The sequence below is a fragment of the Microcebus murinus genome, chromosome 1 (assembly GCF_040939455.1).
Source record: "Microcebus murinus isolate Inina chromosome 1, M.murinus_Inina_mat1.0, whole genome shotgun sequence".
In the NCBI taxonomy this organism is placed as follows: Eukaryota; Metazoa; Chordata; class Mammalia; order Primates; family Cheirogaleidae; genus Microcebus; species Microcebus murinus.
Window position 1 is genome coordinate 106,768,014 of NC_134104.1, and position 24,543 is coordinate 106,792,556.

The window sequence follows — 24,543 nt, forward strand, 5'->3', positions numbered from 1 at the left end:
ATCTCAGTTTGCTACACACAAGTGGAACAGTGTTGAGAATTGGCAGAGAAACAGCGTAGGACACGCAAAACAGGAAAAAGGTGAACAGGAGATAGGATTGTGAAATCTGGAGAGTGCAAGACAAACAATAGAGAATAGAGTGTGAGAAGGCTGTGCCCACCTGGTCAGCAAGTACAGTGTAATCTGACCCACAGGAGAACGTCCTGCTTCCCCACTGACCTCCACAACCACTCAGACAGGGATATGCCTGAAGTCAGTGCAAAATCATGGCAGGAGACATAGGGCTCTGTGGAGAAGATGATAGTGGGAAGCATCTTGAACTCCCTGGAACTCTGTGCCAAGATTGCACTGGGTGGAGGAGGGACTGGTCTGAGCTACCACTGGAGGGAGTTAAGAGACAGACACCTTGCCTCTGGCAGTCAGCGAGTCCAGAAAAACAAAGGTGGACACTAAGAAGGGGACTCTAACCTGGAAACTGCTGCAGGTGAATAGGTCCACTCAGGGTGGGTCAGAAAGAGCAAGAGCTCCTGCTGAACAGGTATGAGATTGCAGGAGGGTGATACGAAAGAGACAACAGGGCATCCTGATGACTCAGCTCTCCAATCCAGCACCTTCCAACTCCTGAAGAGTTGCTCCCAGTGCTAGTGCTCTGTGGGCTGGTGGTCACAATTTTGGGGGTCCACAATCCAGATGCTGCAGTACACTATGGTGTCGGGCAGCTTCCTTCCCCCAGCCCAGGGATTCACATGACAAGCTCTGCCATTCCACGATCTATATTCAACTAGCCAGGCACATTTTGATGGGTGAATTTTGAATACTTTCCCAGTCATGGGAGGCTAACACCTGTGGGATTTACAGGTGCTGGGGTGCTGGACAGACCGGGGAATCACCACCTTCTCTTAGCCAGCAACTTTCTCACCAAAAGCGGCAGGCTCCACCCCTGGAGGTAGGGAGATACAAGAAAAGCCACTTTCCCTCTGCAACTAGTGAGAATCCATGGGGCCTTGGCACAGATCAATAGTTGACAGCCCATTGACTTTGCTCATCAGACAGATTTAGGTCATCCAGTAGGATTATGATTCTGTAACTGGATTTCTGTGTTTGGTTAACTGCCAACAGTGGGGTCCGTGGTCAGGGAAGAAAAATTCTGCCAAGAGGCCACAATTGCTCACCAAATAAATCCTCCCATCAGGAGTAGCCTCTCAACTGTGTTGGAAGAGCCCTGAACAACATAGTTGTGGCTCCCCCTAGTGGCAGATCAAGCAAACATAGAAACACAAACATATCCAGGCTGGTAGGTAGCAGCTGTGATCTGACTTGCTCCTAAATAGCACCTACTGGAGCAGAGCCTAAATAGGGCATATTATTTTCCAAATGAAAACTGAAAAGTGGAAAAAACAGCTGATCCAGATGGGAAAGAGTCAGTGAAAGAACTCTGGAAGTATGAAAAATCAAACAGAAAGCACACCCCCAAAGGGGAACAACGGTTCAAATCAGAACACTAAAATGACAGAAGAATTTCAAACTTGGATTGTAAGAAAATTCAATGATATGCAAGAAAAAAATGGATAACCAGCACAAAGAAACCACAAAAAAAAAAAAATCCAGGATTTGAAAGAAAAATTCACTAAAGAAATCGAAATATTAAAGAACATTCAAACCGAGCTCCGGGAAATGAAGAATTTATTCAAAGAACCAAAAAACACAGTGGAAAGCCTCAAGAACATGGTACATGAAACAGAAGAAAGAATGTCAGGTATTAAAGATAACACCTTCCAGTTAAATAAGTCAGTCACAGAGGTAGAGCAGAGAAATAAAAGAGCAAAGACTATAAGAAATGTGGGATTATGTGAAGAAGCCTAACATGAGAGTTATGAGCATCAATGGGAGTGAAGAAGAAAATACACAAGAGTTGGATAAGCTATTTGAAGATATAATAGAGGAAAATTTCCCAGGCCTTGCTAAAAATCTAGATATCCAGGTATAAGAAGCTCAAAGGAGTCCTGTGAGATTCATTGCAAACAGGAAGACACCATGACACGCGGTCATCAGAATGGCAAAAATATCCACTAAAGAGGCCCTCCTATGAGCTATAAGGCAAAGGAAGCAGGCAACATACATAGGAAAGCCCATCTGAATAACACCACACTTCTAAACTGAAACGTTATAAGCAAGGAGAGACTGGGGCCACATTCTCACTCTTCTAAAACAGAATATTGCCCAGCCTAGATCTTGTACCCTGCAAAACTAAGTTTTGTGTACAAAACAGAAATAAAGACATTCTCCGATCAGCAAAGACTGATGGAATTCACCAAGACAAGACCAGTCCCCCAAGAACTACTTAAAACAGTGTTACACATGGATCAGCACAATAAACACTCACCTATGTAAAATCACTCAAAAGCTAAAAGTCAAAGGCCAGATACCACAATGGCTCAAAAGAGAAAACAAAACAACAAAGTTTAACTCAACAGGATAAACAGAAATTTGCCCCACCTATCATTTCTCTCAATAAATGTGAATGGTTTAAACAGCCCATTAAAAAGACATAGGCTGGCTGAATGGAGAAATACACAAAAGCCAAGTATCTGCTGTCTTCAGGAAACACATCTAACTTGCAAGGATGCATTCAGACTCAAGGTGAAGGGGTGGAAAACAATATTTCAAGCAAACAAAAGCAAAAAGAAGGCTGGCATGGTGGGTTTGATTTCAGATAACTTAGTCTTTAAATCAACAAAAGTAATGAAAGACAAAGAGGGTTACTATATAATGGTAAAGGGTTCAACAAGAAGACATAACAATTCTATATATGTATGCACCCAACTTAGATGCACCCAGATTCATAAAGCAAACTCTACTTGAACTAAACAAAATGATAAACAGCAACACCACAGTAGCTGGAGACTTCATCACCCCTCCGACAGCACAGGACAGATCTTCCAAACAGAAAACAAACAGAGAAACAATGGCCTTAAATGGAACTCTAGAACAAATGCCATTGACTAACATTTACAGAACATTCTACCCCAAAGCCACTGAATATACACTTTCTTCATCAGCTCACAGGACATTCTCTAAGATTGACCATATCCTAGGTCACAAAACATCTCTCAAAAAATGTTATAAAATAGAAATTATACCATGCATCTTCTCAGACCACAGTGGAATAAAATCAGAAATCAACTCCAACAGAAACTCTTACCTCTACACAGTCATAGAAACTAAATAATGTTCTACAGAGTGATTATTTCATAAATGAGGAAATCAAAAGATTCTTTGAATTAAATAACAAAGGAGACAAAAGTTATCAAAATCTGTGGGACACACCTAAAGCAGTCTTGTGAGGAAAATTTATTCCCATAAATGCCTACATCCAAAAGAGAGAAATATCACAAATAAACAATCTAATGAATTGTCTCAAGGAACTGGAAAAGGATGAAAAGACCAACCCAGAAGAAGAAGTAAAATAAATAAGATTAAAGCATAACTAAATAAAATTGACAAGAAAAAACAATATGGAAGATTAATAAAATAAAAAGTTGGTTCTTGAAAAAATAAACAAAATGGACACACCTCTGGCTAGATTAATGAAAAGCAGAAAAGAAAGAATTATAATAAGCTTTATCAAGAATGAAAAAGGAGAAATTACAACTGATGCTATGGAGATACAAAATATCATCTATGAATACTATAAAAACCTTTATCACATAAACTGGAAAATGTGGAGGAAATGAACAAATTCTTAGAAACACACAGCCTCCCTAGGTTCAATCAGGAAGATATAGAATTCTTGACTAGACCAATATCAAGTACTGAAATTGAAACAGCAATAAAAAACCTTCCTAAAAAGAAAAGTCCTGGACCAGACGGTCTCACACAGAATTTTATCAGACCTACAAAGAAGAACTGGTGTCTATCCTGCAGAAATTGTTCCACAAAATGAAGAAGGAAGGAAACCTCTCCAATACATTTTAGGAAGCCAACATAACCCTGATACCAAAACCAGGAAAGGACACTACAAGAAAAGAAAACTACAGATCAATATCCCTTATGAATATAGATGCAAAAATTCTCAACAAAATTCTAGCAAACTGAATTCAGGTGCTTATCATAAAATAATCCATCATGACCAAGTGGGCTTTATCCGAGAGATGCAAGGATGGTTCAACACACACAAATCTATAAATGGTAATTCACCACATAAATAGAAGCAAAATCAAAGACTATATGATCCTCTCAATAGATGCAGAAAAAGCATTTAACAACCTTCAATACCCTTGTATGATAAGAATGCCTAACAAATTAGGCATAGACAAGACTTACCTGAAAACAATACAAGCCAGGTATGACAAACCCACAACCAACATCGTACTGAATGGGGAAAAATTGAAAACATTCCCACTTAGAACTGGAACCAGACAAGGTTGCCCTCTATCATTGCTTCTGTTCAAGATATTGCTGGAAGTTCTAGTCAGATCAATCAGACAAGAGAAGCAAATCAAGGGCATCCAAATGGGGGTAGAAAATGTCAAACCATCTCTCTTTGCTGATGATATGATATTATATCTAGACAACCCCAGAGATTCTGCTATGAGACTACTGAAATTGATAAACAAATTCAGCAACGTCTCAGGTTACAACGTCTCAGGTCAATGTATTGAAATCAGTAGCATTCCTATACACCAACAACAGTAAAACTGAGAACCAAATCAAAGACTCAATACCCTTCACAATAGCAACAAAGTAAATAAAGTACCTAGGAATATATTTAACTAAGGAGGTAAAAGACCTCTACAGGGAGAACTATGAAACACTAAGGACGGAAATAGCAAAGATATAAACAGTTGAAAAACCATACCATGTTCATTGGTCGGCAGAATCAACATTGTCTATACCACCCAAAGTGATCTACAGATTTAGTGCAATCCCTATTAAAATACCAACATCATTTTTCACAGATTTAGAAATAATAATTCTACACTTTGGAACCAGAGAAAACTCCATATAGCAAAAGCAACCTTAAGCAAAAGGACAAATTGGGAGGCATCAATTTATCAGACTTCAAATTATATTACAAGGCTATAGTAATTAAAATATCTTGATACTGGCACAAGAACAGAGACACGGACCAATGGAGCAGAACTGAGAACCTCGATATAAAACTATCCCTATATAGCCATCTAATCTTTGATGAGGCAGACAAAAACATACACTGGGGAAAAGAATCCTTATTCAATAAATGGTGCTGGAAAAACTGGATAGCCACATGTAGGAGACTGAAACAGGATCCACACCTTTCACTTCTCATGCTGGGTAATAGACTTAAACCTAAGGTGTGAAACTATTAGAATTCTAGAGGAAAATGTTGCAAATACTCTTCTAGACATTGGTCTAGGCAAATAATTTATGAAGAAGACCCCAAAGGCAATCATACTATCAACAAAAATAAATAAATGGGACCTGATCAAATTAAAAAGCTTCTGCACAGCCAAAGAAACTGTCACGAGAGCAGACAACCTACATAATGGGAGAAAATTTTCACAAGCTACACATCCGATAAAGGGCTGATAACTAGACTTTATTTAGAACTCAGGAAAATCAGCAAGGAAAAAATCAAACAACTCTATCAAAAAGTGGGCAAATGATATGAACAGAAATTTTTCAAAAGAAGACAGAATAATGGCCAACAATCATGTGAAAAAATGCTCAACATCTCTAATCATCAGGGAAATGTAAATCTAAATTTTCTTAGATGCCCATTTTTACTAATAGAATTGATGATCTGAAAGTAAAAAAAAAAAAACATTTAAAATACTGAATGTATAATAATCTGGAAAACAGAGAAGTAAATCACCTAATCTTTTAGGTAGTAAAAATAATGGTTAAAGACTGAGTTGATAATTTGCAAGAAAAGGCAATGCACCATACATAGATAAAGAACAAAATGCACAAGATGTAAGAACCCTCTGACATTCACCTTTAAAGCCCCTCAATGATATTTTTCAAAACTGTGTTTTCATTATCTCCCAATACTTTTCTACTTATTTTATAACCAAAGTCAAATTAAGTTTTTGTCTCCCATTCTTATCTCAAACTGTCTCTACACATAAAATATTTGCTGATTTAATTTGTCTACTCGTGGTATTCTCTATCCTGCCCATTTATTGAATTTGTAGAATTTGTAGAACCCAGGTAGAAGCAAGAAGATATTAGGATACATTTTGAAAAACAAGGACCACACAAGTATATAAAAAATCTAGTATAGCAACATTTCTCTATATTATCAGTTCTTGAAGCAACTTTGGCTTGTTTTAGAGAAGAGAAAAAGAGAAAGCCCAGGAAAACAAAAAAAGAAAATTGTAATTTGCAAATACTGTAAGATAGTTATAATACTTATTTCTTATTGGTCAAAAAATAGAAAGTATCTAAAAGTTCTTTCTACTTTATATAAGTTTGGGAAATCTAAAGCAAATAACATGCAAATATAAAATCAAGATACAGAAAAAAGACATATCTGGACTTCAACTGAGCAGAATGTTGGAATGTTGTCTCCTAAATATAATTCTCACATTTTTAGGGAGTATAGATCACAATTATTGCACGTCAGTAAAAAGGATGTCAATCTAACAATAAGGAATACTTCCTAGTATTTTTCAAGTAAACTGATATCTTCCCATCTGTGGGCATTTTTCTTGTGCTTGCTGAAATCCTTGGTGGTATGTATATGAACACTTGGATAGTTCACAAACCATATAAAAACCTTAATGGAATTAATACATCTCTTTGGAGAGAAATGAGGACAATTTGGTATTTAATTCATCTTATCAAGGAAGCACATTATTCTGATCATACTAATACTTGATAGAAATTGAATTATAGAGGAAATCTAATTTACTGAAAATATTAAGAAGGTGAAAATACATTTTAAAAAGTACTAGAAAATTTTGAATAATAATCCTTTTAGAAATTATCAGAAGTCCCTTTCGGTCATTCTTTTTTTAAAATTTTTCCAAAAAAAGAAAAAAACATTGTTGAATATTCAATGTATGAGAAGTGTTTACAAAGGTGATACCACTTATTGGGGTGATGCTGAAACAAATATACAACATAATTATGAAACAAAACAAGGATTGTGAGCATCAGGTAGATACAAGTTGTAAGGTACACACAGAAACATTGCTAAAGTCTTTTGAGCCCGTTGCTAAACTTACAGTTTAGAAGACTACACATGTGCACACACACACACATATACACACTGATATTTTACCTGAACATAAATAAAAGTGTGAGTAGTTTTCTTGAGGTATAGGCATAGATGAGGAAAGGCATAGATGTAGAGAGAAATGAAAATGTATGAGGTATTCAGGGAACTAAAAGCAGTTCAGTATGGTTGAAGCAAAATTACAGAGGGGAAAAATGGCAGAAACAAGAAAGTTAATAAGTGTAGAGGTCAGGAAATCTGAATGCTATTCTAAGGAATTAGATTTATTTCATTAAATGGTGGGTGTCACTGAAGAATTTATAATAAAGAAATAATATGACCAGATTAGTGTGTTAGAAAGACCTAGAGCACCAATGTAGAAGAGAATATACAGTTGAATAGGAAAGAGGCAGAAAAGAATATCTGAAAAGAATATCTATGAAAGACCATGAAGTACTAAATTGTGTCAATAAGGTCAAGATGTTGAGAAGTGGAATGAACAGGACATGATAATTGAATGTGGGGGCTGAGAAACAGTAAAGAACAGTAAATACTTGCTATTCACTTAGAGCATTTAGGAGGTTGAGCTGTTGGATTGAATGGACTGTAGGTTTTATTTGTTTGTTTGTTTCCTGAGGCTGTTTGGACATAAGAAGAATTGTGTTTAGACATATTGGGTTGTAGTGATCTGTGATTTGTCCAGATGTATATTTCTAATAGAGAAGGAGATACATAATTGGATATCAGTAGCATGTGGGTAATTGGAAAAGATAAGGGATTGGGAAAGAGAAAATGTACTCAAAGCCAGAAGGTCAAGGAGGGAATTCTGGAGGACAGAATATTTATGAAATTATGAAGAACAATATGCTAGAGAATATGTTATTTGTTTGCTTGTTTTATATTTAAATGGGAGATGAGAGATAAGAGAGAGAGACATTCAGAAAACAGTGTATGGCATAAGAAAGTTTAGAAGATATTTTATTATAGAAAACAAAGGGAGGAGCTGTAAATGTCAAGGAATAGAAAAAGGTGGACTTTATCATTACAGAGCTTGAGCAATTCATTCAAGTTGGGAAACAAATAGGAAATAGGAAAGGAATAGGAAAGGACGAGAGCCTACTGAGGTGTATAGAAAATAGTCTAAGAAGGAAAGGAAAATAAGTGACTAATCAAAAAAAAGGAATTCAGGGACAAGTGGAGAATTTTTTTCATGATGACTGTGACCATAAAATGTTTAGGAGGAATCATTTTAAAATTAAAACAAACAAACAAACTTTAAAACAGAGAATTGATGGAGATTTACTAATAAATTCAGGTAACTGGTTAAGAGCCATATCATATCAAGCAAAGGTAGAAAGACTGATTCTGTCAAAAGAGAAGATGTTTCTTCCTCTCAGAGTATTAGAAGGAAGTGAGCTATGGATTGGTATGAGCAATAACAAATTTATAGGAGGGAAGGATCAAGGGAAGGATGAAAGACTCAAAATTTTGAGGGCACACAATCCCTCATATCCTCTATTTCCTCTGCAATAGTAATAAACTTAATCTCTAGCTGACTGGGAGAGGCTAGGAGGCCTAGACTGATGCAGATTCAAACTAGTTCTTGACAGGAACGAGAAGCAAAGGCGGCTAGATATATGTTAATGAGATTTTCGAGCCCCAACAGAGGCACTGATTACCAGAAGCAATCTAAAGTATGGTGGTACCCTGACCAGTAGCATCAGCAACAACTGGAAACTAATTTGAAGTGCAAATTCTCAGGTCCTGCCATTGACTTATTGAATCAAAACTTTTGCAGGCAGGACTAACAAACTGTTTAACAAGCCCTCTAGATGATTTGAGCCTCTATAATTTGAGAAACACTGTCTTACAGCTTTTTATTAGTTTATTAAGTATAGAATGTCCAATTTCTTTAAGTACTAAGTTTGAAAGTTGGTATCTCTGACATTTTACTTTGACTCTTCTTGTTTTTTTTTGTTTTGTTTTGTTTTTTGTGAAGGTACATCCTTATTTTTTTTCAAATGCATGTTTGTCTTGTGATTATCTTTTAAATTTCTTTTTAGAGCAATTTTTGTGAAACAATAGAGAAGTCAAAAATTTGTATTATTTTTGCATATGAGTTCCATCATGGAACCAATGCAGTACAGACAGCTTAAAATACCAATGAAGTGTTTGGGAAGGATATGGCTAATGAATGCACAGTATGTCAATGGTTTGAAAAGTTCCATTCTGGTGATTTTAATCTTGAAATGAGCCATGTGGGTGACCTGAGACCAAGGTGGATAATGATGAGCTGAAAGTTGTATTGGAGTTGAATCCATCTCAACCTGTGCATGAATTAGCAACATGGTTTTACATAACTATTCCAACAATATTGGATCATTTGAAACAAATCAGCAAGGTAAAGAAGCTGGATAGATGGGTACCACATAAATTAAATGAGCAACACAAGAGAAATAGTCTCGAAGCTTGCCTTCTTTGCTGTCATGACATAAAGGTGAACCATTTCTATACCATATTGTTATGTGTGATGAAAATGTATTCTTTTTGACAATAGCAAGTGTTTGACACAATGGTTACATAAAGATGAAGTGTTGAAACATAGGCTAAACCGAATATTCATCAAAAAAAAGCTAATGGTGTCTGTTTGGTAGTCCAGTGCTGGTATTATCCACTACATCTTCATGAAATCTGGTCAGTCAATTACAGCAATGTCTACGCAACCAATTGGACAAAATAATGAGGATCCTTGCAATTAAGCAGCAGAGATTGGTCAATAAAGACAGGCCAATCTTCTTGCAAGACCACATGTCACAAAAAAACAAGGCTGCTCAAACTACAGCAGCTGGACTTGGAAACTCTCTGTCATCCACCGTATTCACCAGACCTTGCACCAGCTGAATACCACTTCTTCCAGGCTTTGAACCACTTCTTGAAAGGAAAAATATTCAATTCTCAACAAGCCGTGGAAAATGCCTTTCGTGATTTCATCACCACTCACTCTCCAGGCTTCATAGCTGCTGGCATAAGCAAGCTATGGTTAACATGGCAACACTGTGTCAATAGTTTGGGCATATACTTTGATTAATTGAACATCTTCTTGTTTGAGATACAATAAACTAAAGTTTTGATTTGAAATCGGACATTTCATATTTAATGACCTACTGGCAGTAGAAATCTACTTTTTTCCTTGTAGTAGGGTATGCTCTAGAATTCATTTTCTCAGGTTCTTTCAAAATATTTTGTGAGGAAAACAATCTTTATGAAGATTTCCTGAAAGATATACATAACATCTGCTTCGCTGGAAATTTTAAGATTCACCTCGAAATCACCTCTAAATCACATTCCCCAAAGAAAATCTTTAACTTTACTGCCTTGTATTACCTACTCCTAGAATTGCTTTTACTAATTATGTTGCTCTATCAGCCTATACTTATTAGTTATTTATACCATAAAAATCAATAGCTAATTGTGAGAATGAGTTTTAAGATGTTCATCACATAATGGAAAGTCTTTTTCTATGAGCAAAGAGCCGAATTTCTTATCTCAGGACAGGAAATTATCTAGTTTTGTATTTTTTTTTTTTTTACTTTATAGACTGTAACAAGAATTTTAAAAACATGATAGAGCATCCCTATTTCCCCCTAGCTTTCTACTTTTGCCCTGCAATTTTTCTGGTCTTGCTACCTACCTTCCCTATTCTGTGAAATTTGAGTAGCTGATAAAACATATGGCTTGCAAGAACAATACTGATCTGATGGTTTTTAGGCTTGTACCAACCAAACCAAGTGAGGCTCACCCCCAAACATGAGTTTTCATTAAGGTTAAATATTGCTGCCCAATTTAAACTTGCAAAATCAATTACTCGTTGTTTTCCATCCTTTAAAAGAAAAATGCTCATAACATTTCTTCAATTGAGGAGCCACTGTGCTCTTCAAATGCCTCCTGAGGCTAGTCAACTGAATAGATTCTTCAATCTCTAAGTCACATAAATAGTTTTCTTTTAACAAGTCACTGTGAAATTTGTAACTGATAATATTTTTTCCATGTTAGTTGTCAGAAAACTAGAAAGCCAAAATTGCAGTCTCACCATTTTATCATTTTGTCTATTAATGGCAGTATTTGTTCCTCATTAAATTTCCATGCTTATATTCTGTTTGCCTAATCCTCATAAATAATATTTGCTCACTATATTGCATATACCTTTAAAAGTTTCTCAAACTATTTAGAACCAATGAGGTTTAGAGAAAGACATAGTGGAAAAGAAAGATTCATTTATTGTTTGTGGAACTTTTGTCAATTCTATTCATTTGCTTAATTTATTACTTTATTTAAATAGAACAGTGACTCTCCATACACCAGCACCATTCTATAATGGAGCTTTCTAAAGTTTTAATAAAGGTAAATTTATTCTTGTTCTTGTTTTGAATCTGGTATATATGCTACTTAGAATCATCACCAGAGACAAGTAGGGAACTTGGACTTAATGGGAAGAGTTTATTATTATATAGTTCTATTTTGTGTTTTCTTTTTAGAGTCAAGACTAGCAAGTTCACTCTAAGCATTACCACTATTAATATTATTATTATCAATAATCACAAATTTGATCTTGTAGCAATCAATAGCACATCTTTCTGATTTTCTACATAAAACATCTGTATCACTTCAATGTTTCTGCTCCTGAATATATTCAGATCCTCAAGGAAAAAAGATTTAGTAATTGACTTATTTATGCCCTGTTTTCAATTGATATGTGTACATGCAATATGAAAGCCAAGGAAAATAAAATGTTTACAAACACAAAACAAAACCAAAACTGAATTCAAAATCCCCATATACAAAAGATGGCGGACGAATAACACCGCCAGACAGAGGGTCTCTGCAGAAAAGACCGATTCTAGCAGAAACTAGAGGAAAGAAGCAAGAAGACGAGCATACAGCGGACAAGGGCCGGAAGGAGGGGTACCTGAGACCCCGGGAGACTCCACGGGAGGAGGCTGCGGAGGAGAGCTGGAGGCTGAGACCACCGGAGCAGCCCGGAGACCAGCGGCAAGGGTAGGTGGATCTGCTGTTTCCCCTCCCCTGCATTCGGGACTGCTGGTGGGCTCCCCAGCGGGTGGAGAGACCTGCGGACATCAGCCCAGAGACTGCCGCCGCCTGCCAACGGTGAGCCTGTAGCAGACGTGGCACCAGGTTCCCAACTTCCTCCGGGCACCTCCGTGTGCACGGACCCGAGCCGCGCGGCAGGCGCCATATTGCCTCCTCCTCCCCTCCACCGACCCTACCCGTGGCTGCCCAGAGAGACAATACAGCCACCAGCCGGAGGCACCTCCAGGGAACGGGACCTTCCCGTTTGGGACCCCGCCCGCCCTCCCAGGTGCTGCTGGCACCGTGTTCCCAGGAAAACAGTGCCGACTCAGAGGCTGAGAGACATAGACCAAGCTTGGGCTCCCTGTGGGTGAATTAGGACCGGAAATCCTCTCCCTGGTGGGAATACAGTTTGAACTCTGGGACCCAGAGGTCGGACCTGCAGACCAGATCCCCTGCACCGAGGGCTAGCATTACCAAGGGCACAGAAGGGTTATATGTGAACAGCCTACTGAGGTCTGTGTGCCTCCAGGGGCAGATCGGGTCCTAGAGGGCAACCCTCCTCCCAGGAGGAGGCCGTGCGCCCAACCCAGGTGGCGTTCCTGTGCAGGGAATCTCCCCGCTGGCATCACAGTCCGGGGAGGCCTGGTGGCTTGTGGTCTGTCCTGCTGGCAGAGGCCCAGGAGTAGCTGCAGAGTTGGGGAGGGTGGAAAGAAGCGAGGCCTGCTGCAGACTGCGGGTCTCAGACAGCCCCACCCCCACACCCAGACTTTCTGGCTGAGCAGGATCATTCCATCCCCGCCCTGACAGCTCTCCCTGGAAGCAGAGAACAGAACTTTGACCCCTGCTAATGGCCTGAGGCCAGGCTTACCCAACCCAGCTCCGCCCAGAACAAGAGCTGATAACAGGACTCAAAATCAACACCATAGCCTGTTCCTCCAAGCAAATGCCACCTACTGACAGGGACAGCATCTTGCACAGCCTTTCCACGGCACCCACTGACTCAATATACAGGGAGTGGTCCAATTTCACCCACAGGCACCACCTAACGCCTCAGAAACTAAACAAGGTGTGTGAATACCCAAACAATAACCTAAGGAAAGAAACAACAACTGATCGACATGGGAAGAAATCAGAGAAAGAACTCAGAAAATATGAAGAACCAAACGGAAAACACCCCCCAAAGAGGAGCACCAGCCCCCTAGAAACGGACACTGACCAAAATCAGGCAACCAATATGACAGAAGAGGAATTTCGTATGTGGAACATAAGAACACTCACCCAGCTGCAACAACAACTCAATAACCAACACCAAGAAACCACAAAAAATCTCCAGGATATGAGAAAAGAAATAGACACATTGAAGAAAAGTGTAGCCGAACTCCTGGAAATGAAGAATCAATTCAAGGAACTACAAAATACAGTGGAAAGTCTCAAGAACAGGGTAGATGAAACAGAAGAAAGAATCTCAGAGCTTGAAGATAACACCCTCCAATTAAATAAATCAGTCACAGAAAGAGAGCAGAAAAACAAGAGAAAAGAGCAAAGCCTACAAGAGCTGTGGGATTATGTGAAGAAACCTAATGTGAGGGTCATAGGGTTACAAGAAGGGGAAGAAGACAACACTCAAGGGTTGGACAAGCTGTTTGAAGATATAGTAGAGGAAAATTTCCCAGGCCTTGCTCAAAAGCTCGATATACAAGTTCAAGAAGCCCAGAGGACCCTTGGGAGATTCAATGCAAACAGGAAGACGTCACGTCATGCAGTCATTAGACTGACCAAAGTATCAACTAAAGAGGCCCTTCTAAGAGCTGTAAGACAAAGGAAGCAAGTGACATACAAGGGAAAGCCAATTTGAATAACATCAGACTTCTCTAATGAGACTTTACAAGCAAGGAGAGACTGGGGCCCCATTCTCACTCTTTTGAAACAAAACAATGCCCAGCCTAGAATATTATTCCCTGCAAAACTAAGCTTCATATATGAAGGAGAAATAAAAACATTCTCAGACAAGCAAAGGCTCAGAGAATTCACCAAGACAAGACCAGCCCTACAAGAAGTACTTAAAACAGCGTTATGCACGGAACATCATAATAATAACCCACGGATATAAAAACAACCAAAACCCAAAGATATTAAAGGCCAGATATTACAATGGCTCAAGACAGAAATCATAGCAACAACATCCAACCCAACAGAATGATCAGTAATCTACCTTACCTATCAGTTCTCTCAATAAATGTGAATGGCTTAAACTCTCCACTCAAGAGACATAGGCTGGCTGAATGGATAAGAAAATACAGGCCAAGTATATGCTGTCTTCAGGAAACACATTTAACCTGCAAGGATGCACATAGACTAAAAATAAAAGGTGGAGATCAATATTCCAGGCAAATAGAAGCCAAAAGAAGGCTGATGTGGCAGTTCTAATTTCAGACGATTTAGTTTTTAAACCAACAAAAGTAGTAAAAGACAAAGAGGGTCATTATATAATGGTGAAGGGCACAGTCCAACAAGAAGAGATAACAATTTTAAATATATATGCACCCAACTTAGGTGCACCCAGATTCATAAAGCAAACCTTACTGGAGCTAAGCAAATGGATTAATAGCAACTCCATAATAGCCGGGGATTTCAACACCCCACTGACGGCACGAGACAGATCCTCCAAACAGAAAATTAATAAAGAAATAATGGACTTAAACAAAACTCTAGAACAATTGGGTCTGACAGACATCTACAGAACATTCTACCCAAAATCCACTGAATATACGTTCTTCTCATCAGCTCACGGGACATTCTCTAAGATTGACCATATCCTAGGACACAAAGAAAATCTCAAGACATTTAAAAAAATAGAAATCATACCATGTACCTTCTCAGATCACAGTGGAATAAAACTAGAAATCAACCCTAACAGAAACTCACATTTCTACACAAAAACGTGGAAATTAAACAACCTCCTACTAAATGATTACTTCGTAAATGAAGAAATCAAGACGGAAATAAAAAACTTCTATGAAGAAAACGACAATGGAGAGACAAGTTATCAACTCCTCTGGGACACAGCTAAAGCAGTTCTGAGAGGAAAGTTTATCTCCATAAATGCCTATAACCAAAAGGCAAGAAGATCACAAATAGACAATCTAATGAAACGACTCAAAGAGCTGGAAAAAGAAGAAAAGACCAACCCCAAACCCAGCAGAAGAAGCGAAATCAACAAGATCAAATCAGAACTAAACGAAATTGAAAACAGGGAAGCTATTCAGGAGATTAATAAAACAAAAAGTTGGTTCTTTGAAAAAATAAACAAGATTGACGCGCCATTGGCTAAGCTAACGAAAAGCAGAAAAGAGAAATCTCTAATAAGCTCCATCAGGAACAAAAAAGGAGATATCACAACTGATCCCAAAGAGATACAAGATACAATTTATGAATACTACAAAAATCTTTATGCACACAAACTGGAAAATGTGGAGGAAATGGACAAATTTCTAGAAACACACAGCCTCCCTAGGCTCAACCAGGAAGAAATAGATTCCCTGAACAGACCAATCTCAATAGCTGAAATAGAAACAGCAATTAAAAATCTCCCTAAAAAGAAAAGTCCCGGTCCAGATGGCTTCACACCTGAATTTTACCATACCTATAAAGAAGAACTAGTACCTATCTTGCAGAAACTATTCCACAACACCGAGAAGAACGGAAACCTCCCCGACACCTTTTATGAAGCGAATATTACTCTGATACCAAAACCAGGAAAGGATGCAACAAAAAAAGAAAACTACAGACCAATATCCCTAATGAATATAGATGCAAAAATTTTCAACAAAATCTTAGCTAACCGAATCCAGACACTTATCAAAAAAATAATCCACCACGACCAAGTGGGCTTCATCCCAGGGATGCAGGGATGGTTCAACATACGGAAATCTATAAATGCAATTCACCACATAAACAGAAGCAAAAACAAAGACCACATGATTCTTTCAATAGATGCAGAAAAAGCTTTTGACAAAATTCAACACCCTTTCATGATACGAACACTGAAGAAAATAGGCATAGAAGGGACATACCTAAAAATGATACAAGCCATATATGACAGACCCATAGCCAACATCATACTGAATGGGGAAAGATTGAAATCATTCCCACTTAGAACTGGAACCAGACAAGGCTGCCCACTATCTCCACTTCTGTTCAACATAGTGCTGGAAGTCTTGGCTACAGCAATCAGACAGGAAAATGGAATCAAAGGTATCCAAATAGGGGCAGAAGAGATCAAACTTTCACTGTTTGCTGATGATATGATATTGTATCTAGAAAACCCCAAGGATTCAACCAAGAAACTCCTGGAACTGATCAATGAATTTAGTAAAGTCTCAGGATACAAAATTAATACACAGAAATCAGAGGCATTCATATACGCCAACAACAATCTAATTGAGAACCAAATCAAAGACTCAATTCCCTTCACAATAGCAACAAAGAAATTAAAGTACCTAGGAATATATTTAACCAAAGAGGTAAAAGACCTCTACAGGGAGAACTATGAAACACTGAGGAAGGAAATAGCAGAGGATGTAAACAGATGGAAATCCATACCATGCTCATGGATCGGCAGACTCAATATCATCAAAATGTCTATACTACCCAAACTGATCTACAGATTCAATGCAATACCTATTAAAATCCCATCAGCATTCTTCACAGATATAGAAAAAATAATTTTACGCTTCATATGGAATCAAAGAAGACCCCGAATATCAAGAGCAATTCTAGGCAACAAAAACCAAATGGGAGGCATTAATATGCCAGATATCAAACTATACTACAAAGCTGTAGTAATTAAAACAATATGGTATTGGCACAAAAACAGGAATATTGACCAGTGGAACAGATGTGAGAATCCTGATATAAAACCATCCTCATATAGCCATCTCATCTTTGACAAAGCAGACAAAAACATACGCTGGGGAAAAGAATCCCTCTTCAATAAATGGTGCTGGGAAAACTGGATAGCCACCTGTAGAAGGCTAAAACAGGACCCACACCTTTCACCTCTCACAAAAACCAACTCATGCTGGATAACAGACTTAAACCTAAGATATGAAACTATTAGAACTCTAGAGGAAAAAGTTGGAAACACTCTCCTAGACATCGGCCTGGGCAAAGAGTTTATGAAGAAGTCCCCAAAGGCAATCACAGCAGCAACAAAAATAAATAAATGGGATATGATCAAACTACAAAGCTTCTGCACAGCCAAAGAAATAGTCATGAAAGTAAACAGACAACCTACAGAATGGGAGAAAATTTTTGCATCCTATGCATCCGATAAGGGACTGATAACTAGAATATACTTAGAACTCACAAAAATTAGGAAGAAAAAATCAAATAACCCCATTAAAAAGTGGGCAAAGGACTTGAACAGAAATTTTTCTAAAGAAGACAGAAGAATGGCCAACAAACATATGAAGAAATGCTCAACATCTCTAATCATCAGGGAAATGCAAATCAAGACCACAATGAGATATCACTTAACCCCAGTGAGAATGGCCTTTATCAAAAAATCTCCAAACAATAAATGCTGGCGTGGTTGCGGAGAGAGAGGAACACTCCTACACTGATGGTGGGACTGCAAACTAGTTCAACCTCTGTGGAAAGCAATATGGAGATACCTTAAAGCGATACAAGTGAATCTACCATTTGATCCAGCAATCCCATTGCTGGGCATCTACCCAAATGATCCAATGACACTCTACAAAAAAGACACCTGCACTCGAATGTTTATAGCAGCACAATTCATAATTGCAAGGCTGTGGAAACAGCCCAAGTGCCCATCAATCAAAGAATGGATTAATAAAATGTGGTATATGTACACCATGGAGTACTATTCAGCTCTAAGAAACAATGGTGATATAGCACACCTTATATTTTCCTGGTTAGAGCTGGAACCCATACTACTAAGTGAAGTCTATATTCTCCAGCAAACTGGTATTAACTGAGTAGCACCTAAGTGGACACATAGGTGCTACAGTAATAGGGTATTGGGCAGGTGGGAGGGGGGAGGGGGGCGGGTATATACATACATAGTGAGTGAGATGTGCACCATCTGGGGGATGGTCATGATGGAGACTCAGACTTTTGGGGGGAGGGGGGGAAATGGGCATTTATTGAAACCTTAAAATCTGTACCCCCATAATATGCCAAAATAAAAAAAAAATAATTAAAAAAAAAAACAAAAAAAAAATAAATAAATAAAACAAAATCCCCATATTATTGCCATAAGTATGTCCATGCCTATCTCTCTATTAGATATATAATGTTTATATGTATACTTATACCTATCCATAGAAGTATACACATATAGATATACATAAGTATATATATTTATATAAAATAGTTTTTATATGAAAAACATAGAGCCAGTCATACTTATCCCTTATAAAATGGACTTACTAAAACTTCCGAAACAAAAAGCACCACCATGAACATAGATTACAGCTCGTCTTGGGATTTCTGACTTTCTCTTTGGCAAGTACAAGCGTACTGGAATGTCAGCAAATGCCATATCAGTCACTGTGAGGTATTCATCTGAATGTGGTTGAGTATAATCCAGTTTGGCTATTATAGATATAAACTCTGCATAATTTATAATCCCCAACTTTTCAAAATATATGGCCTGTAAGAACAAAACAAAATAAACAAAACTAAACATTTGCATCTTTAAATAACACCAATGCATATAAAGAGAAAGTTTTAAAAAGGAAGAAAATATAAGCAAAGTAAACAAAAATAATAGAAAGTTTCTAAACATTATTTCCAAATAATACTGTAAAGATTTTATTACTTGTTGCCTTCGAAAATCTCAAGTATTCTGTATTTTACATTAAGAACTCTCTCATTCAAAACCCATCAATTTATTGGCAGTTTTGTATGCTTGCTATAATCATTTCTTATTTATAATTCATATCTGAAAAATGTCCAGGTCTTATAACCACTCTTCTTTTTTTTGTAGGTATGCTGTCATATTTTCCTTTTTTTATTGTTAATTTTATCTAGAGTTTTGAATATCATCATGACCACACTGTTAATGATCCAAATTCCCTGGTTTTCAATTCCAAATAGATTGGTGCCCTTTGTTCTCCCACCTCTTAAATCCCATATCTGATGTCATTGAAAAAATTTCTCCTTGGCATTTCTGACTAGTTTTTCTAGGACCTTTCTGACATATTATTAGACAGTTTGCTCAAAGGAAAAACCTTAAAAATTACATGGATAATAATACATTGAACAGCCTTTATTATTATAATTATTCCAAAGAATTTAAAGTATTTACAGGGCATTAGAGAACATCTAATCCCTCTACTTTAATGATGGGGAAGTATGCATAAGCTCTAAGTTGTAGCCAATAAACATCAAGGCCAAGTCTGTATCCATTTTTCTAAGCCAGATTCTTATACTACCACTTACTAGCTGAGTGACATTAAGCAAATTCCTCTCTGTATCTCAATTTCCTTGTCTATATAATGGTAATAGTAATAAATTCCTCAATGAGCTGTAGTAGCATTTAAATATATTAGTACTTTCAACACATTAGAAGAGCATCTGTCCTATGTACATATTCAATAAATCTTTTCTTGTTATTTAAATATTATTCACTAATAAGAATTATTGAGCATTTTCCTGCTAATTGAATATAACCAAATAGAATATCCTTTATAGCAAGTTTTTGGTAAATGAGTAAATTCAGTTAATTTTTCATTTGGCAAGTTGGCTTTTAAAAATTAGATTTGGGGCATATTGCCTTGTTTCTCATTTTCTCAGATTTTCTGTTTTTGATTAGACACTTAAATATTTTTGAACCATAACAAAAGCTACCACTTTAGAGATTATTTTTGTCTCTTATTGCATACATGATCTTTAATTAGGAGAGCAATTCTGCAAAGTTTTTATTATTAAGAACCCCATTTTATAGGTAAAAAATATGTAATGAAGGGTAAAGGAGATTTTTCAAGGATGTATGTGCTTTATTCTACCAAACTCTACCTTCCAATTCAACATATGATTGCAAAGCAATACATTTATCTTTCAAGGCCATTTTATCAAAAAATTGATTTTTCACTTCCCTTTCATATGTTAAATAAATTATTATTCTTGCTACTATAACAATTTTGACTAGCCTGGGCAACAAAGTGAGACTCTGTCTCAAAAAAAAAAAAACAAAAAAAACAATTTTGAGTTACAAAATTCAGTCCTAAAATTGTTTTCCCTATAACAGCCAAAAATTGTTAAATTTATTAGAGCAATCTTTAAAGTAATTGTGTGTTTGCTTTTCCTACAATTTTTTTAAGATAAAGGGTAATCCATATATAATATCAAATATATAAATTGCATAATTGTATTATAGATGGAGAATGGTGAGAAAAATTTGAAGCTAAGAAAATAAAAGTAGAACTTTTAAGTTGGATGTTCTGATAATGTTGTAATTTTGATGATATCCATATCAGTTGAGTGTTAAATATATATGAGATAATCAAGGAAGATAATATAGCAGTTTTTCTGTGGATATCCACATATTCCTTCATATTAGACTAAAGTGAGGAGCGAGAGCATTGGAAAAAGAGACAGTTATAAAGAAGGCGAGCCTCTAAAAGTGATTAGAGAAAAAAATATAAAGACTTAGATGACACCAGTAGGCATTGATTGTGGTTTCACAGATTTGTTGTTTGCTGTACAAAGCACCATGGGACAGCCTCTCCCTCCTATACAGATGGATTGCTTTCTCTTTTCTGATTATCTACTACTGTTCTTGCTTTCTCCTTTTGGTCTCCTGTTGTTACTACCACAGCAGAACTTTTCACGAGGCTACCTGGTTTGGCAGAAAGAGTACAGACTTTGAAATGAGACAATTCTTATAGTTCTGGAGTTGTTCATTTCTACCTGCATGTGTTTTTTTGAATCTCTTTTTCCTTCTCCATAAACTGAGAAAAATAATTGCAAGAGAGTAGAGAATGAGTGGAGATATGTATTATAAAAAGCCTGTACATTTTAAGAGCTTAAAAATGTTAGTGTTTAATCATATCTTCCCCTTACACAGGAGTCATTTTTGCAAGAGCTCATAATCCACTCTACATATTGCAAGTCAGACAATCCCTGAAGTCCAAAAATTTAGAATTGATGAAAGACACTGAAATCCATTGAATAATACAAGCCCTAAGTTAACATCACACAGGTATATACACTAATAATGTATACCTGAACAACTAAAAGATAATTATGAGACTAGGTTGCCCTTGAAATTCAAATTTGTCAAATTATTAAATAAGCCTCAAAGCCTTTGCTTCAACAATACCATTTCTTTTATGCACATCACAATAAATAGAGTCTTTACATTTATACATAAACTCTTGGAAACAAAATTTCTTTTTCACTCTGTTCTGCACAGACGCAGTAAATTTTATTTTACTTAATGTTATTTACTCTAACAAATAAGCAAGAGTTCTTTCAAAATGATGATATTAGTACTAATAAAACAGTTCATAAGCGCTCATTTTAAGTCAATATAGCATCCCAATTTTCAGCAGAAAATAAATGTCAATCTTACCATCAATGATAAAATTTTAAGAGGTACATCCAAAGCCAATACTTTCCAACTTTCTTCAACATTTTCTGGTATGGGTTTATAAATGTAAGAAACAAAAAGAACAAACAACAGCCCCAAACAGAGAGCTTTGAACCCCATAATATCCTTTTTTCCAGCTTCTTCAGTACTAAGGTTAAAGCAGATGTAGACGGGGAACTCTCTCAGGTGAAATGATCATCTTAACTACATGAAGCTAATTTGCAATCCAAACACTACAGACTCAGTAGTAACATGTTTCACAAACACAGAGACTCTGAAACAGATGTCATAGTTCATCAGATTTCACATGTATTACCAGCATGCAACTTAAAACTCCTACAGTATTTCTTCATCCTGTGAAACTGTTATAAGCCTGAAATAACTTTATCATTGAGACATAAACCAGAGCCTAAACATAAGCACTGAATAAGCCATGAAGTAAATTTTTGTGGTTGGGTGACTGCAATATTTTTTAAGAAGAGGTTTCTTTTTTTTAAATTTAGCTGATATTTAGTCAAAATCCAGATAATACCATTATCATGGATCATTAACCATGTTAACAAACCCTGCTTGTGGTGGACCAAGCTTTGGCTTAAAAAATAAGGGATGTGGGGACTTGTCCAAATTCTATCATTTATGAAGCTAAAACTTTTTAGTAGACTGAAGGACCAGGAAACTTATTATAAGTACAGTACATTCTGTTTTTTAGAGGATTACGTTGTGTGATGGTTAACTTTCTAAGTCAATTTAACCAGGCCAAGGGATGTCCAGAGAGCCGCTAAAACATTATTTCTGGATATGTCTTTCAAAGTGTTTCTGGAAAAGATTAGCACTTGAATTGGTAGACTGAGTAAAGAAGATTGCTCTCCCCAGTGTAGGTGGGTATAATCCAATCCACTGAGGGCCTGAACAGGACAAATGTGAGGAAAGGTGAATTCATTCTTTCATACTGACCTGGGAAATTGTCATAACTCTGATTAGTGTTGCCTAAGCATCCAGAAACAGTAAGCTTTATCCCTTAATATTTCATAAATATGATCTTTTCCCCATCCCTTAACATTTATGACTTACATGTACTATAATAAGAGAAGACTTTCAGAAACATCAGAGATGAGCCTAGAAAAAAAAAAACTGCAAACTAAATTAATCACATTACTTCAGGCGTCCTCAAACTACGGCCCATGGGCCACATGCCGCCTGCCTAGGATATTTATCTGGCCTGCCGGGTGTTTTTGCCGCAGCTGCCTATCCTGCTTAGCAGCTGACTCGTCCCGGGCCCACAGTGCACACTCTTCAACCATCTGAGGGACAGTGAACTGGCCCCCTGTTTAAAAAGTCTGAGGACCCCTGCATTATTTTGTTAAAAAGTAAAGGTATACAATTTGGAATGAAAGAAGTAATATAATCACATAATATATCATAATCACAGATGACATAATAGTGTGTGCAGAAAATTCTAAAGCATCTTCAGAAAAGCTATTATAATTAATAAGCAAATTTAGAAAAATCACAAGATACAAAGTCAGTATATAAAAATTAATTGTACAGTGGTATCAGCAAGAATGGCAGACTTCAAAAGACTTCCAAAAATATAGTCTTCCATCAAAACAATAAAAAATTGGCAAAAATTGTCTAAATCAACTTTCTCAGAACTCTGGAAATTAATCAAAAGCTTACAACAATCTGAAGTATATTTATTCAGAAAAAAACAGTAAAATTTTTATAAAAAACAAAATTTCTTATTATTTTTACTTGTTCTATTGCCATCTCCTTTTCCCCAGCTCTACAGTATCCTTGAGAACCAATAGCTCCTCTAGGAGGATGACAATCAGTAGTCTAAAAGCCACTGGAGAAGGCAAAAGGGATTGAAGTGCCTTCAAAGTCCCATTCTCAGTTAATTACCATTTGACCTCTCTTGAACCTGACTCTTGGGATTTGTCTTTACTTGACCTGACTTACAACTCACCCAATGCCAAGAGACTTTTCCCAAGTAATTCTGATTTTACAAAATCCACACCAATTGTTTAATATCACAGTGCTTGAGGTGGCCATAGTAAGGTAAAAAGCAAGCTGACAAAAAAAAAATTAAAAAGAAAAGCTAGAGAATAAGATGCCGATACATAAGCTTTGAAAATTCTGATATAATACAGGGAATCTAAAAGGCCATGTGCATGAAAGTGCCTTGGAAAGATCTGAGAAGGCCATACACTCTAACCTCTGGTTGACTTAAAAGCTCTGCAAAAGCAAGAAGTGATAGCTAGTGCAGAGTTATAAATTGCCTGCCTTCAGAACTGAAGACAAAACCTAACACACATACAGAGATTCTCAGCAAAACAATTATGTAATCCTTCTCATTTTTTTGTAAATTTGTGTCTTCCTTTACCTCCCTGAAGACACACACAGTTTACTATGGTATGCACATTCCCATTAACAATGCCTACTACCAAATAAATATCATTTTCTCTTAGAGAGTCTCCCTCTCTGTTACTTAAGTTGACAGTATTGAGATCACCATATCAAGGAGAAAAGTGGCCAAGGGAAGCTGGCTCTCTACCACCCTCTCACAACAATGGAAGATCTGAGGGCATTAGATAACCATCAAAAGAGATTGCTGAGGACCATACCTTTA

General features: G+C 36.9%; 1 protein-coding gene across 1 annotated transcript in view; it reads right to left on the reverse strand.

The window, feature by feature from the left end:
• Positions 1–22,034, reverse strand: part of AADACL2 (arylacetamide deacetylase like 2) — a 33,226-nt gene extending 11,192 nt beyond the window's left edge. Inside the window, exons 1-2 of the mRNA XM_012791310.1 lie at positions 21,897–22,034; positions 18,749–18,971 (exon numbers count right to left, since the gene is read on the reverse strand). Of these exons, the coding sequence (XP_012646764.1) occupies positions 18,749–18,971; positions 21,897–22,034 (361 nt within the window). The remainder of the gene's footprint in view (positions 1–18,748; positions 18,972–21,896) is intronic.
• Between the last annotated feature and the right edge of the window lie 2,509 nt (positions 22,035–24,543).